At 39.1% G+C, this 12032-nt stretch overlaps 1 protein-coding gene across 1 annotated transcript in view; it reads left to right on the forward strand.

Annotated features, from left to right (window-relative positions):
- The window catches only part of TTC23L (tetratricopeptide repeat domain 23 like), a 42373-nt gene extending 30392 nt beyond the window's left edge, over nucleotides 1-11981 (forward strand). Inside the window, exons 9-11 of the mRNA XM_078066621.1 lie at nucleotides 4577-4704; nucleotides 5025-5174; nucleotides 11880-11981. Of these exons, the coding sequence (XP_077922747.1) occupies nucleotides 4577-4704; nucleotides 5025-5174; nucleotides 11880-11966 (365 nt within the window). The 3' untranslated portion in view covers nucleotides 11967-11981. The remainder of the gene's footprint in view (nucleotides 1-4576; nucleotides 4705-5024; nucleotides 5175-11879) is intronic.
- The last annotated feature ends 51 nt before the right edge of the window (nucleotides 11982-12032 follow it).

A 12032-nucleotide genomic window follows, 5' to 3' on the forward strand; every position in this document is an offset into this window, starting at 1 on the left:
AAGAAACCCCCCAAACAAACAAAAAAACAAACCTAAAAAACCACACAGTTTTTGAAGAGACCAGACTCAGATATAGTAGGGATATTTGAATGCTCAGACTGGGAATTTAAAACAACTGTGTGATGTCCAAGGGCAGGAGATAGACGTCCCAGCTCAAGATTAGTGAAAGAGACTTCACCCTTCTTCTTCTTCTTTTTTTTTTTTTTTTTTTTTAATTCGCTTTGAGCCCTCAATGGATGGAATGATGCCCACTCACACTGGTGAGGGCAGATCTTCTTTACTCGGTCTACTGATTCAGATGCTAATTTCTCTTGGAGACACCCTCACAGATACACTCCAGAAATAATGTTTTATCAGCTATTTGGGCATCCCTTAGCACGGTCAAGTTGACACAAAATTCAACATGACAAGTCCACTCCTTGTCAACTTGATCCTTACATGCATCTCCTCAAACATACTTAATCTCCAAATAGAGATATAATTGTGCCTAATATGGCATAACTACCCTGGGTACGACTGGAAATGTACTAGTCCCTTTCCTGGAAGAGATAAAGTCCTTCAGTGATGTTTACTCTTCTGATATCCCATAACTTGAAAACTAGGATGTAAAGTTAACAATACTTAAATACTGATATAACATCAATATGTCTTCTGTTACATGAAAAGGGAATAAAAGAAGAAAAATAAGATATTTGCTTAATATGTGCATATGTACACGACAAGTGTATTCATAACAAAATGAGGAAATACTCATGACAGTTACAGTCCTCAGTTCTGTAAGTGGTCATGTGGTTGTAACTGCTCTAAACTACCTTTTCCTACTACCTATTCTGGGTTCCCCTTGCCTTTAACAAACACCTCACCTGGTAATTGTTCTTTACCTTGTGGGATGACCAAAACCTTCATTCCTGAAGGTTCTGGGCCATTACTAATCCTGCCTGGATTGGGATGTTGTAATGTTCCACTGACATTAATCACAGGGCATAGTAATATATGAGACGCCATCTTAGAACTACTAGATGGAATCTCCTGTGTTGCAAACAGGTGTTTTCTTACCTCTGCTGCAGAGTAGTGGTTCAGTTTCCCCTTAGTAGTCAGGCTCAGTCATAGGAACTCCTTTTCCTTGATTCAGGGCATGAGGAGCCCAAAGAGGCCAGCTGGCAGTCTTCACTTCCAGTTCAGTGGAATCATTGTTGTATCTCCTGGGCGAAGCCTTCCTCCCTCTGGAACTAAGACCTCTAGGCCAGTAGAGAATCAAGTTGTGGGAACAGGAAGCAAAAATTGTGCTACTTATATTTCCACCCTTTGATGTCTAGACCTGTGAATCCTGGCTATTGGAGGAATAACACCATATGTTGGATGCTGATCCAGAGTATATACAGCCTTCTGGAGAACTCAAGCCTTACAAAGTATCACTCCGTAGCAGGCACTCTAACTGTCTTCAAAAGACCATTCCACCATTCTATCAAGCCAGCTGCTTCAGTACGGTGGGGAACATGGTAAGACCAGGGAATTCCATGAGCATGCGCTCATTACTGTACTTTGGCTGTGAAGTGAGTTCCTTGATCCAAAGCAATGCTGTGTGGAATACCATGATGGTGGATGAGGCATTCTGTAGGTTATGGATGGTAGTTTTGGTAGAAGCATTGCATGCAGGGAAGGCAAATTTATATCCAGAGTAGATATCTATTCCACTTAAGGACAAAATGCTGCCTTTTCCATGAAGAAAATGGTTCAGTGTAATCAGCTTGCTACCAGGTAGCTAGCTGGCTAATCACCCCAGGTAATGGTGCCAAATCAGGGGCTCAGTGTTGCTGTCTGCTGGCTGATTGGGTCCTCAGCCATGGCTCTGGCAAGTAGAAGTCCTTGTTGTCAAGCTCACTCCTGGTATCAAAATCTGTATTAGTCAGGGTTATCCAGAGCAATATAACCAATAGGAGTGAGGGGACTACTGGTAAGTCTCAGAGTCCAAAGGCCCAAGAACCAGGAGCTTCAATATTTGAGGGCAGAAGATGGATTTCCAGCTCAAGAAGAAAATTTGCCTTCCTTTGCCTTTTTTTTTTTTTTTTGAACTTGGTGAGGAAAGCTCTTTACTTGGTATACTGAGTCAGTTGTTCATCTTTTCCAGAAACACCCAGAAATTGTTTTAGCAGCTGTCTGGCCATCCCTTAGCCCAGTTTAGTTGACACTTAAAATTAACCATCACAAATGCTGTATGTGGACAAGGTTGTATGGGAAATCTCTGTACCTACCACTTAGTTTTTCTGTGAATACAAAACTGCCTTGAAAAATAAAGTCTAAAGAAATAAAAAACCTGAGCAAAGACATTAACATTCAGACAACATAGGAGGAGATAGACTCTGTAGTTTAAGTCTAGGCAATTCACTAAAATAAAACAAAAACTCACAAAAATATATCAGAATCTGTAGTTGCTACTATATAATGTCTAAAATATACAGTTTTCAACAAAAGAGAAACATACAAAGAAACAACCCATGGCTTTTACTCAGAAAAATAGTAGTCAATAGATATTGACGCTAAGTAGGCTACATGTTGGATTTAGCAAAGACTTCAGAGCACCGATCATAAATATCTTCACAGGATTAAAGGAAACTGTCCGAAGAATTAAAAGAAAATACAATGAAAATAGGAAGTCTCAATAGAGAAATATAAACGATTTAAGAAAAAAACAGCCAAATGGAAATTCTAGAGCTGTAAAAACAGCTGTAAAAACAGTAACTGAATGAAAATTCATTAAATGGTCTCAACATCAGATTCAAGATGGCAGAGGAGGGAATGAGATAGCTCAAAGGTACGGCACTAGAGATGAGCTCCAAAGAGCAGAGAAAAAAGGTATTGAAGAAAAATGAACAAAGCATAAGAGATCTGTGGGACAATGCCTGGTGTATCAACATACATGTAATAGGAGCTCCAGAAGGGCAGAAGACAGAATGAGGCAGCAAATTATCTAAAGAACTAATGGCCCCGAATTTCCCAAGGTTGTTATCTACAGATCCAGAATTCTCAATGCCAAGTAAGATAAGCACAAAGAGAACCACAAATAGGCACATAGTCAAATTGCTGAATAAAAAAAAGAAAATCTTGAAAGCAACAGTGGAAAAACAGCTTTGTACAGGGAAACAACAATATGATTAATGGCTGATTTTTCATCAGAATAACAGAGGCTAGAAGGTAATGGAAAAACATACTCAAAATATTGGAATAAAATTCAACTAAAAACTGTATATTCAGGAAAACTACCCTTTGAAAATGAAGGTGAGGGGCGTCTAACTGGCTCAGTCGGGAGAGCATGTGACTCTTGATCTCGGGGTTGTGAGTTCAAGCCCCACATGGGTATAGAGATTGCCTAAATAAATAATACTTTTTAAAAAAGAAAAGAAAATGAAGGTGAGATCGACATTCCCTGATAAACAAGATTTGTTGGTAGCAGTGTTGACCTAAAATAAATACTGAAGGAAGCCCTTGGGCTGAAAGAAAATGGGAGCACATGGTAACTCAAATCCACAGAAAGGAATGAAGAGAATTGGAAATGATACGTGGATAATAGACTGTATACATGAACACAAATACTCATCAACTTGTGAATGGTAAACAAAACGTGTATCTACTCAGCAGAAGGAGGAATAAAGTACTAATTCATGCAAGAACATAGATGAATCTCAAAAACAGCATGATGCATTTTGAAAGAATCACAAAAGACTACATGCTGTATGAATCCAATTATATGAAATTTCTAGAAGAGGCAAAAACAGAGACAGAACAAAGATCAGTGATTGCCTCAGACAGGATGAGAGTAGGCATTGCTTGCAACCAGCCATGAAGAAACATTTTGGGCGTGATGGATATCTTCTAAAACTGGATCTTGATCATGATTACATAACTATAAATTTACTAAAACTTCATCAGACTGTGTAATTACAATAGTTGAATGTGTGGTATGCCAATTATACCTTAATACAGTGGTAAAAAATGTTAACAGTGCCTGTTTCTGAGTAGTGTGCGTGGAGATAATTGTCCCTTTCTTTTTGCTTCTATTGCATTTTCTAGACTGATTACATAAACATCTATTATGTTTGGAATAAAAGACAAGTTAAAAGTAAATTTTTAAATAACAACTCTATTTAAAATACTTTTGAAACTAAAACTCTCCCTCTACACACACACACACACACACACACACACACACACACACACACACACGCCCCCGGCAGGAATCCCGGTAAACAATACTCTCTATCAGAGTTTAATTTAGCTAAATATATAGTCTTTCATTGCCCTTGGGAGTTTAATATGGTAGTTATTTGGGGATCTTAGGATAGGCTGTTCAGGCATGGCTTTCTTTTCCTACAGAAAAATCCATACCTTTCATCAACAGAATAAAATTACGTCAACTGATGCCATCAAATTATATCTCAGACTTTCTGAGGGTCCTTATGAGACCTGGAATGAGAACAGGCAATGACTTTAAGTATGAAATGTCTCATTGAGCCAAAGCTGTATTAGCTACTTGTAAAGGCTAGCGGCCTGCCTTAAATGTTCCCCCTTTTTTTTGCAGATGCTGTTGAGATATATTTTATAAAAAGTATCAATGCGTATCAAGCTACATTGGGCCCAACAGATTATGAAACACTGACGACCATTGAAGAATTCTGCAAATGGCTTGTCCAAAATGGGGAAAAACAGGTAAATCTGAACAGGTAAATCAACAAGAGACAGTGTGATCTTGGGCAAGATCATTCCTTCATCTGTAAAATAAATATAATAATAGTTCCTCTCTCAGAGAGTAGTCATGCATGAATTAACTATTATTATTAAACATAAGCTTGGAATGTTACCTCTTCACAGAAACAGATTACTTAGGTGACATGTCACAACCGCCTGGTCCAGGGGGGTTACGTCAGTGTGACGTAGAATGCCTCCTCTGTAGAGTTAATGGATTAGAACTGGCATACTCCTTCAGAATTGCCCGGATGATTATAATACACTTTTCTTTCATTCCCTAGGAGGCTTACAGACTGCTAAAGGCCGCCCTGAGGTCTCAGGTCATCAGCTATGGTGACTGTAGTGAAAAGGTGGCCGAAACTTTTTACAACATGGGCAGGATCTGCTTTGCCAAAGGAGAGCTCAGGAAGGCAATTCAGCTGTTAAGGAAGGTGAATGCTGGCTGCTTTTTACATTTTCTCCCGGGCCTGTAAGCACAATGTGAGGAGAGATGCATGTGGGTGTGTGTGTGTGTGTGTGTGTGTGTGTGTGTGTGTGTGTGTGTGTGTGTGTTTATTTTCCCTTTCTTTCCCACCCCTCCCCTCCCTTCTGCTTCCTTTCACCTCTCTCTCTTTCTTTCCTTCCTTCTTCTTTTTTCCTTCCTTCTCTATTCTTTTTTATTTTTTAAGTAAAGCGAAAATTCACTTTCTTAGATGTGCTAAAGGAGAACATGATACAGAAAGTTTTGTTGTGTGAATGCCTGGACCAGAGTCTTAAAAGAGTAACACCCCAGTGTTAGAATCTGGGTCTGGCAGTGGCCGAATATCAGGAAAGCACCCAAGGTTGGGCGGAATCAGGAACACCTTTTATAAACCATTCTTACCCAAGTACCGATTCCTCTTCCAGGGGGCTCAGAGGTCCCTGGATGTTCATATCTTGTAGTAGGATCTGGCAAGAGGTGTGACCAAACAGTTGTTCAGCTAGTCAGCATACTGACAGACCAAGGCTAAAGACATGATAGATCAGTAGGGATGTCTCTACATAAAATCTAAATTTGTTCAAGGTCAGAGGAAGAGTTGGTAAAGACCAATCAGTACTCATGTGAGGAGAGTGGAGTCCCAAGCAATCCGTACATGTACATTGGCAAACATCATGTCTGGAGAGATTTTTATCTCATTTCAGGTTAACTAAACAGAATCAGAAAATAAGTTATGAAGACAGTGAATAACAGGAGAAAGGGGGCCTCATTTTGAAGATTCTGAGAAAAAGAAAACCTTAAGAAAATAAGTTGCAGGGATCAGAAGAGTGTCTTTGAGGGAAGCATGAACATAGGGATGGGAGCAGAGAAACCTATAAGGAGAGAAAACTTTACAATGAAAGGATGACAGTCTGAGGCCAAAAGATGAGATGAGATTTAAGAGTGAAATAAGGGATTTCAAGGAAACAACAAATCCAATAGAATTCAAATCTACATGGAAAATAGGGAAGACTGTCTTAACATGTCACAGTGATGGTGAGATTTCCCAAATCTAAAATTGCAGCGGTGTCAATAAAAATCAAAACAAAAATGAAACAAACTAACAAAAGACAGAGTCCTGAGCCTCACCTCAAACATTTAAATCACAAGTTCTAAGAGGTGTGTCTAGAATCTGTATTTTTAATACTTCCAGAGATGTCATACCCTGCCCATTTAAAGGATCAGAGATTTATATGACAGACTCGAAAATCTGTCCTAGAATGCAGAGAGAAGAGAGAGAGAGAGATAATGAGAAAGTCGCTATGGAGGGCAGAGTAGAGATTCACCTAAAGAAGAGAAACAGTAATCAAAGAAATCATTGAAAACAACTTTTCTGAAAACAAACAAACAAATAAACCCGCCCCAGCATACATGTTATAAGGGCTTACCATATTCTACACAAGACGAAAGGAGAGCCCGTTCTAGATTTTACTTGCTAGTGGCTGTCTGAAGCCATAGCCACCTCCTCCATTTGGAATAGGGAGTCAACTTGGGGATTTAGGATTCTGTAAGGTAGGTGGGGGCTGCATCTTCGTTATCGGCTTTTATCCTGAGGGCTTTAGGCCCTACTTCAGTGTCCCAGCCCAGAAAGGCGGGGAGGCATAGAAGGGCATGCTGACAGTACGGCTCTTGTTTTGAGCTTTGAACTCCTTCCTCATGCTGGGGATCTGCTATGAGTGGGATGCTGGCCATGAGGTTTCTGAATTAGTCGATGTTAATAGATGCTCTTCTGGGGGTTGGCAACTACTCCTGGAGCTAAAACGAAGGCGACAGACCTCAGCAAAAGTTGATGCTGTGAGGAAACCCCTTTGGCAGACAGAATAGAACATAAAGAGGGTGACACTTTGGGCTGACTTTTTTTCTTGGGCAGTCCAATGCAGTAGGGTGGAGGTGAGAAGATAAAGAAAAGACAAACCTTAAAAATTATAACCTTGTGATGGAATAATTTTTATTTGCATACAATAAACTGCACACATTTTGAGATGCACAGTTTGATCAGTTTTGATATCTTGACCTGTGAAACCGTTGCCACAATCAAGGTCATGAATATATCGGTCACCCGCAAAAATTTCCCTAGTCCCCTTTGTAATTAATCAATCCCACCCCTCCCCCACCCCCACCCCCAGGCAATAACTGGTTTGCTTTGTCACTAAAGATACATTAGCATTTTCAAAAATGTTATATAAGTAGAATCCTATAGTTACACATTTTTGAATCATTCTTTCAGCATAATTATTTTGGGACTTATCCATATTATTGTGTGTATCATGGTTTACTTTTATTTTTTTTTTTTACAAAATTTTTTTTTTTTAAAGATTTATTTATTTGAGAGAGCGAGAATGAGAGAGAGAGAGAGAGAGTACATGACAGGGGGAGGGTTAGAGGGAGAAGCAGGCTCCTTGCTGAGCAGGGAGCCCGATGCAGGACTCGATCCAGGGACTCCAGGATCATGACCTGAGCCGAAGGCAGTCGCTTAACCAACTGAGCCACCCAGGCGCCCCATGGTTTACTTTTATTGCTGAATGTTACATTACATGGACAACATGATTTTTTTTATCCATTCACCTGATGATGAACATTTGACCGTTTCCAGTTTGGGTTTATCATTGATAAAGCTGCTATGAGTGTTCATGCACAGGTCTTTGTATGGATATATACTTTCTTCTCTTGGGTCAATCCTTAGGAGTGAAATGGTAGCGCTATGTAATATGATAGGTGTATGTTTACCTTTATAAGAAACTGCCAAAATTTTGGAAAATGGTTGCATCATGTTCTATATTCCCACCAGCAGGGTCTGAGAATTCAGTTCCTCCACATCCTTGCCAGTAGCTGTAGTGGCCAGGGCTTTTCATTGTAGCCACCCTAATAGGTATGTAGCCGTATCTCATTGTATGTGGTTTTTAAGACTCCCTTCCTTCCTTCCTTCCTTCCTTCCTTCCTTCCTTCCTTCCTTCCTTCCTTCCTTCTTTCCCTTCCTTCGTTCCTGTCTTTCTTTCTTTCTTTTAGAGAGAGAGAGAGAGAGAGAGAGATCACAAGTGGGGGGAGGGGCAGAGAGAGAGAAAGAGAGAGAATTACAAGCAGACTCCCCGCTGAGTGTGGAGTCCAGACAGGGCTCAGTATCACAACCCATGAGGTCATGACCTGAACTAAAATCACAAGTCAGATGCTCAACCTACTGAGCCACCCAGGCGCCCCTCATTGTGGTTTTCATTTGTATTTATCTTGACCATCTTTCCTTGTCCTTATTTCTCATTTTATCTTCTTGGGTGAAGTGTTGATCCAAATCTTTTGCTCATTTTTCATTAGTTGTTTGCTTTCTTATGATTCTTTTAGAAGTTCTTCATATATCCTAACCACGGGGTGCATGGTGCCTGCAGACTTGTATATGACTCCTTTAAGATAATTGTCAAGTTGCCGGTGTACAATTGTTGGGTGTTTGTATAAACACATGTTCCTAGTTCATGCCATAAATGATGCTATAAAGTGAAAAAAATGAAAGTTCTTCATATATTCTAGATACAAGTTCTTTATTTTTTTAAAAAAGATTTTATTTACTTATTTGACAGAGAGAGAAAGCATAAGCAGGGGAAGCAGCAGAGGGGGAGGGAGAAGCAGGCTCCCCTCAGAGCAAAGAGCCCGATGCAGGACTCCATCCCAGGACCCTGGGATCATGACCTGAGCTGAGGGCAGACACTTAACCAGCTGAGCCACCCAGGCACCTTTAGATACAAGTTCTTTAACAAATATATGATTTGGAAGTATTCTCTCTTGGTCTGCAGTTTGCCTTTTCATTTTCTTAACAAATGTCTTGTGAAGAGCAGAAGTTTTAAAATTTAATGAAGTCCAGTTTATCAATTTGTTCTTTTATGGATTGTGCTTTTGATGTTTTACCTAAGAAATCTTTGCCTAACCAAAGCCACAAAGATTTTTCTCTTGTGTTTTCTTCTAGATTTTTTGTAGTTTTAGGTTTAACATTTAGGTCTAGATCCACTTGAGTCAGTTTTCCTATATGGTACTAGGACTGGATCTCAGTTTAATTAATTAATTTTGCATATGGATATCTGGTTGTTCTAGCACCATTTTTTGGAAAGACATTCTTTTCTCTACTGAATTATCTTTGCACCTTTGTCAAAAATCAGTGTGTGTGTGTGTGTGTGTATGTGGATTTATTTATGGATTCTTTTCTATTCCACTGATCTGTTTTTCTATCTTTTTTTAAAAGTAGGCTCCACACCCAATGTGGGGCTTGAATTCATGCTCCTGAGATTAAGAGTCACATGCTTTACCAACTGAGGCAGCCAGGCACCCTCTGTTTTTCTATCTTGATGCCAATAACATGCTGTCTTGATTATTGTAGCTTTAAAACAGGTCTTGAAATCAGGTGGTGTTAGTTTTTCACCTTTGTTCTTCTTTTTCAGTATTGTTCTGAGTATTCTAGGTTCTTTGCATTTCCACAGGAATTTTAGAATCACTGTATCAATTTCTCCAAAAACACGTGCTGGGATTTAGATTGAGATTACATTGAATGTATAGATCAGTTTGGGGAGAATTAACATTTTAACAATCTTGTGCTTCTTACCCATGAGCACATGGTGTTCCTCCATTTGTGTAGATGATCTTTACTTTCTCCCAATAATACTTTTTATAGTTTTCAATGTACATATCTAGTGCATCTTTTCTTAGTTTTATTCATACTGACTTCATATTTTGATGGTATTTTAAATGTGTCATATGAATTTCAATTTCTGATTGTTGATGCTAGTATATAGAAATACAAGGGATTTTTTTAATATAATAATTTTGTGTCCCATAAATTTGCTAAACTCACTTTTCTAGTAGCTGTTTATAGATTCATCAGATTTTCTACATAGATGATCATGTCATCTGCAAATAAAGCTTTACTTCTTTCATTCTGATTGATGCCTTTTATTTCTTATCACATTGGCTAGAACATCTAGTAAAATGTTGAATAGAAGTGGTGAGAACAGGCAACCTAGTCTAATTCCTGTTTGCAGGGGAAAATAATTTAGTCTTTCATCGATTAGATTTGATGTTAGCTATAGATTTTTTTTTAGATACCTTCTTAGGGTGAGGAGATTCCCTTCTACTCCTGGTTTGCTAAGGAATTTTTGTTTTTAAATCAGGAATAGATGTTGGATTTTATAAGCTTGGGTATTGGGTATTATAAAAATTATTTTTCTGTACCTACTGCTATAATCCCTGATTTTTTTTATGGATACTTCCTATTCCTGTGCCTTCAAGTTCACTGGTTTTTTTTCTTCAATGTCAAACTCTTAGTCCCATCCAGTGTATTGTTCCTTTCAGACATTTTCATCTCCAGAAGTTTGATTTGGGTCTTTTAAAAAAATATGTTTTTCATGTCCTCACTTAATTTTTTTAATACATGATTAAAGTTACAATAACAGTTTTAATATACTTCTCTGCTAATTCTAACATCTATATCAGTTTGGGATTGATTTTTCTCATATGGATCACACATGCCTTGCTATCTTTGTATATTTTACCTTATTGGGTGCTGGATATTTTTGTATTCCTATAAGTATTTTTGAACTTTTTCTGGAAGTCAGTTATAGTTTGGTCCTTTTAGGTCTTGCTTTTTAAGATTCAGTAGATGAGACTAGAGCAACATTTAGTCAAAGGCTAATTTCCCCCATTACTGAGGCAAAAGCCTTCTGAGTACACCACCCAAAGGTCCATGAAAAATGAGGCTTTCCAGATTGGCTGGTTGGAATAAGCACTATACCTAGCCCTGTTCCCTCCAGCCCCATCAGCTGATTCTTTCCCCAGCTTTAGATGTGCTAATCAATACTCTGCTGAATATTTAAAGGGGACCCACTGCAAATATTCCTGGATCTTTTTCTATGCAGCTGTCTCTTTTTTACTCTGCTCTGAGAGCCTCCTGGGACTCCCAGCTCCTTATCCTCAATTCAGGGAGTCTGCTGAGCTTCGCTTTGTTCCCTTCCCTGCATCATGGCCTGGAAATGCTCTCAAAGCAATAATCTGGGGGCAGTCATAGGATTTATCTCACTTGTTGCCCTCTCTCAGGGACCACTGTTCTTTGTTGGCTGATGTTCAGTGTCTTGAAGATAGTTTCATATATTTTGTTTACTTTTTCTTTTTTTGGCTGTTTCAAGTGCAAGGGTAAATCTGATCCCTATTATTCCATCTTGATTGGAAAGAGAGGTCAGCAATAAAATTTTAAATGGAAAACTGCCTAAGAGTAAAGTGATACAGCATGAGAATGAACTGCAAATTTAGGACCCACACACAGATTTCATTTATGTCCATCCATTTGATCATAGCTATTTGGAAAATCTTCATGGAAACCACTATTGCAGCCATGTTTTGGCCCTGTTACTTTGGGGATCCGTAGCCACATAGGGCAGTGGTAGGTGCAGTGAAGAGGAATGATACACATAGAGCATGGGAGTGTGCAGAGCCTTCAGTTCAGGCTCCTTGTCCTCCGTGGCTGGGAACCAGGAGGAGATGCAGTGCAGAAATTTGAAATGTAAACTCATGATAGCTCCATTCCACTAGTGCTCTCCTGAGTTTGGTTTATTATGAAGCTGCTTGCCATCTGATTCTCTTTAACCTGCTGTGTTTCTCAACTTACCTATAGTGTCTGATGATTCAAATCCTTTTATACGGAAGTGAGCACAGTAAAAGCAGAGACACAAGAGACCTCCTTAACCTATTGCAGAGGTGAGTTCTGGCTCTGATCATCAACCATGTCATCCGTGTGGATATGTGGATATGTGGATAACATGGCCTT

Source organism: Halichoerus grypus, chromosome 2, assembly GCF_964656455.1.
Source record: "Halichoerus grypus chromosome 2, mHalGry1.hap1.1, whole genome shotgun sequence".
NCBI classification, from domain to species: domain Eukaryota; kingdom Metazoa; phylum Chordata; class Mammalia; order Carnivora; family Phocidae; genus Halichoerus; species Halichoerus grypus.